At 33.8% G+C, this 3,709-nt stretch overlaps 1 protein-coding gene across 1 annotated transcript in view; it reads right to left on the bottom strand.

The window, feature by feature from the left end:
* LOC106459782 (potassium channel subfamily T member 1-like) overlaps positions 1-3,709 on the bottom strand; it is a 73,269-nt gene that overhangs the window by 25,159 nt on the left and 44,401 nt on the right. Inside the window, exons 16-17 of the mRNA XM_022386625.1 lie at positions 3,486-3,635; positions 2,930-3,177 (exon numbers count right to left, since the gene is read on the bottom strand). Of these exons, the coding sequence (XP_022242333.1) occupies positions 2,930-3,177; positions 3,486-3,635 (398 nt within the window). The remainder of the gene's footprint in view (positions 1-2,929; positions 3,178-3,485; positions 3,636-3,709) is intronic.

Raw genomic sequence — 3,709 nt, 5'->3', positions numbered from 1 at the left:
TGGGCTACTCTTTTACCAACGCATAGTGGGATTAACCGTCACATTATAACGCCCCCAAGGTCGAGCATGTTTGGTGTGACGGGGATTCGAACCCACGACCCGAAGATTGCGAGTCGAGTGCCCTAACTACCTGGCCATGCCGGGCCTAAAAGAAAATTAACGCCTTATACATCCTTATACAGAAGTAGTAAGACCTACAACGCAATTACTATATTTTCATGGAATGCACTTTAGTTTTTATAAGCGATTTCTCCTTTAAAATCAAACAAACGCAATATTGTTTTGTAACACTAGTATGCGTAATGCTTTATTTGAAGGAATGACCCGTTTATCACATTTGAATTCGACTGCTAAACATTTTTAAACAGTGGTTGCTTCATTCAGTAAAATATGAATTTGAAACGATGTCTACCTATTCCAAGGCCTATTTGTTCGAACAGCTGTTTAGCAATTATTGAAACGGTGATCTGACCGTTGATTTAGTTTTGATGAAACGTCTTCCTCAGTTGTCACTGATTTTCATCGGGATTGTAAAACATATTTTATCATAACTAAAACTATATAACTAATTTATATGCCTTTATATAGTTTATTATAATCATAGTACAAATTTAAGTAATTTATTACTTCTTCTCTGAATTGAATTTTGCAAACAGTTTAATTTCTTGCTGGCTCCTCTGTGTGTCAGAAGTAAGCTTCCAAGCGTATAACGCGAAAATTTGGGGCTCGATTCTCACATAGCCCATTAAGTAGCTTTGCATTAAAATATATATAAATGTTGACCTGATGGCTAGTGCGCTAAACTCACATTCTTTGGGTTGCGAGATCAAAACTCGGGGCGAACATGCACGCTGTGAGGTCGTTATAAAGTTACGGTCAATCCCATGGTTGTTAGTAAAGAGTTGCTTGTTGGTACTGACAGTCGGTACCATTCCCTATGGTGAGCTGTTCAAAATTAGGGACAGTGGCAAGTAGCCTTAGTATCTTTGCCATATAGAAATAAACTATAAAAAGTTACGAAAATTTTGTCTTAACCTTACTTTTTACAGCTTAACGTAAAAAAGAAGAATTGATTGAAATCAAAAGAAACTCTTGTACGAACACTCTCTATCAAACAGTGCTTTAGAATGTATCAAAATATGCGAATATTATCAATTTTCCTTTTTCATTATAAATTTCTGTCCCACGATGAGACAGCGGTATATCTACAGAATTATAACGCTAAAACCAGGGGTTCGATTCCCCACGATGGACAAAATATCTAGCCCAGTATGGCTTTGCTGTCAAACCAACAATCAAACATAAAATTCTAGTCATGTTAAACAAAGAAGAACAAAGATATAATCAATGAACAACAAGTAAAAGAGTTTTCACGATTTTCTCGATAATTTCGGTTTTGCTGCTGTTTATAAATTAGCTTGAAAGGTTTTTCCTTTCTTATTTATGTCAAAGCTACCGTAGTCTTTGATTTTGATATGTCGACAAGAGGTAGCACCTAGCACCAATTCTTGGGATGTTATTTTACCAACAAATAGTAGGATTAACCATAACATTATATTATCCCATGGCTAAAAGGGCGAACATATTTGGTGCAAGGTTTGAATACCGCAACCCACAGATTGCGAGTTGAGCGTTAGGCCAGCTTCGGAGTGAGTGATAAGGGGTAAATATAAAGTTTTTAAACAATTAGATATGCAGTTTAATATATTTCACAGCTATAGAGAGTTTATCGTTGTGTTCCTTCTTGTAATATCAATTTTTAAAATGTGATTCAATCGCTCTCGGTTTGAAATCGCAACTAATTCTCAATCACACGTTTCTTTAAAAGCGAAACTTCCGATAAAAATATCAGTTTGTGTGTGTGATAAATAGGAAAGTCACATCGGGCTATCTGCTATGTCACCCGAGGGGAATCGAACCTCTGGTTTTAGCGTTGTAAATCCGTTGACTTACTGCTATCCCACCAGGGGACATATCAGTTTATCAACAAAGATGTGAATAATTCACAAAATTATTTTGTTGAAAAGGTTTCTTAAGTTTTACTCGTTTCCATGGCATTGTATAGCATATTAAAAGCACGCCATTCCAAGTTAATCAGTTGAAACCAGGACAAAAGAGGTGTCATAAAAAAATGTATAATCTAAGGTTGTATTTCTTAAAATATTTTTCAAATACTTGCCTTATATTAGATAAAATGATGAAGAAATCAGAACGAAAAATACAGTTATTTCTTGTACATTTCAAAAACTTTAAATAGTATTACCAAGAATTGTAGCAATTCGACGAATCTTGGCGGTCGATTAAACTTTTTCCATTAAAAGTAAAACATAAAATGGAATATTTCCACAAAAATGTATTAATAATTATTAAAATATTAGTAATATCGTAATAATATTAAGTTGTATCTCAATATTTTCGATGAAACCGCAAATGCACATACACTTCACTGTACTACACTCTGAATATTAATGGCGCAGAAAAATTTGATTGAAATAATAATATTTAAAAAGAGTTTTACTCCATCACATTCAGTATGAAATTTTTCCTTCCTAAAGAGATTTTAAATCAATTCAGTATAATAGAAACGCCTGTATATTTTAGGGATGAATTATTAACTAATGTTGTTACTCATAATGAATATTAAACTTATTAGTGTAAAATTAATATCTATAACTAAAACTAAAAGTCATTAACTACTATAAATCTAAATATAGGTTCAGAACTTTTTTTGGGGGGGGGTTGATATGACCAAAATATATTGATGATAAAGTCACATCAAAGGTTATGAATTAAGTTCATGTGTAGGAAATATAATATTATAATTTATAGGTGGTCAGCATAAATAAAAACTGTTATTGTAATTAATAACATGTTATGTCTCGAGAAGGAAGTTCGGAAGATGTTTAATTAAGAACGTTTAACCTTCTACCTGATTTTCTTCTTCCTTTTGTCTGGTCTTCAGGCTCATGACCTTGTAAAACTTTATCATTTCCTGAATTTTTAGACTTTGTTTCCTCTCCAGAAGAACTTGTTAAAAAGGCACTGTTCTCTTCTTTGGTAATACTCATATAGAAACAAATATCAGACATTTTCAAAACATATGATGGACCTGGGTTCAACATTATAGGCCAAGTCCCTGCCAAGTCCGTCTGGATTCCAACCAAAGCCACACCAAACCTATTGATTGAAAGATGAGCAGTATTGGTGGGATTAATTAAAACAAAAATAATATGTTATTTGTAAACAAAAATGATTCTGAATCACGAAAAGGGAGTTGTTAGTAGCAACGTTTTTCTATTGTAATCTACGACTAGCGATAAACAGAACTAGCTGTGAAATGATTCTAAATCACAAAAAGAGAGTTGTTGGTAGCAACGCTTTTCTACTGTAATCTACGACTAGCGATAAACAGAACTAGCTGTGTCGACATTGTTATTTTAGCTTATCTTGCATCAACTTTGTGTAAAAATAAATACACAACTCACTTTCGGTGTGCATGAAATGATGCGTAACTGAAGCTCTTTCCTTCGTATTCTCCAAAGAATCTACTATCGCCGAGCCGAATATGGTAAATCTCATTCCCCGAGCATTTTCCGTACAGTCGTTGCCCCTCTTCCGCTGAAGTCTGTCCTTCTCTGTTATTCAAAAAAGTGTTATCAGTACATAATGATTAAAGAAAACTTTCTTAGAATGGTGCTAGCTAACTTTT

Source organism: Limulus polyphemus, unplaced genomic scaffold (assembly GCF_000517525.1).
Source record: "Limulus polyphemus unplaced genomic scaffold, Limulus_polyphemus-2.1.2 Scaffold30, whole genome shotgun sequence".
NCBI lineage: Eukaryota > Metazoa > Arthropoda > Merostomata > Xiphosura > Limulidae > Limulus > Limulus polyphemus.
This window is presented reverse-complemented; position numbering and strand designations above follow the sequence as displayed.